Genomic DNA, 497 nt, shown 5'->3' on the forward strand with positions numbered 1-497 from the left:
AGAGGTTGATATACTCTTGCAATGTCTTTCTTTATTGCTCATGTTCTCATCCACATCCATTTGGATTATGGCCCCAGAGTGTTACCCAATGCATACTTTTACAGCAATATATGAAGGAGCGAGAATTGCACCAAAAAAGGCTTGAAGAAAGAAGACGGGCAGATTTTGAAAGAAGTCGAGAAAGTGGATATAGAGAAGAGAGGTCAAGCCGTTCTCCGAGGAGGTATTTTCATGCTGTGGAATTTCTTTCTTTTTTTCTTCTTATTCCTCTCTTGCCTCATGCCCCTTTTTCTATAATTTCACTATTCTCTACACATTTCATAATCTGAATAAAAGGAGATCAATTCCATCATACCAATATGATCTGAACAACAACTAGAAGAGAGCCACAGAAGGGTTATGGGCTTACTAATGCAGTAAGCTAAATAAAAGGTATGGTTTTGAAATTTTGTTCAATACAACAGAATCTTATCAGTGTATTTTCACTGGCAAATATA

General features: G+C 36.6%; 1 protein-coding gene across 1 annotated transcript in view; it reads left to right on the forward strand.

Moving 5' to 3' along the window:
* LOC119582005 (pre-mRNA-splicing factor 38B-like) overlaps nucleotides 1–497 on the forward strand; it is a gene marked incomplete in the record, with an annotated part of 22032 nt that overhangs the window by 13516 nt on the left and 8019 nt on the right. Inside the window, 1 exon segment of the mRNA XM_037930201.1 lies at nucleotides 105–223. Within this exon segment, the coding sequence (XP_037786129.1) occupies nucleotides 105–223 (119 nt within the window).

This window comes from Penaeus monodon, chromosome 15 (assembly GCF_015228065.2).
Source record: "Penaeus monodon isolate SGIC_2016 chromosome 15, NSTDA_Pmon_1, whole genome shotgun sequence".
Classification (NCBI taxonomy): Eukaryota; Metazoa; Arthropoda; class Malacostraca; order Decapoda; family Penaeidae; genus Penaeus; species Penaeus monodon.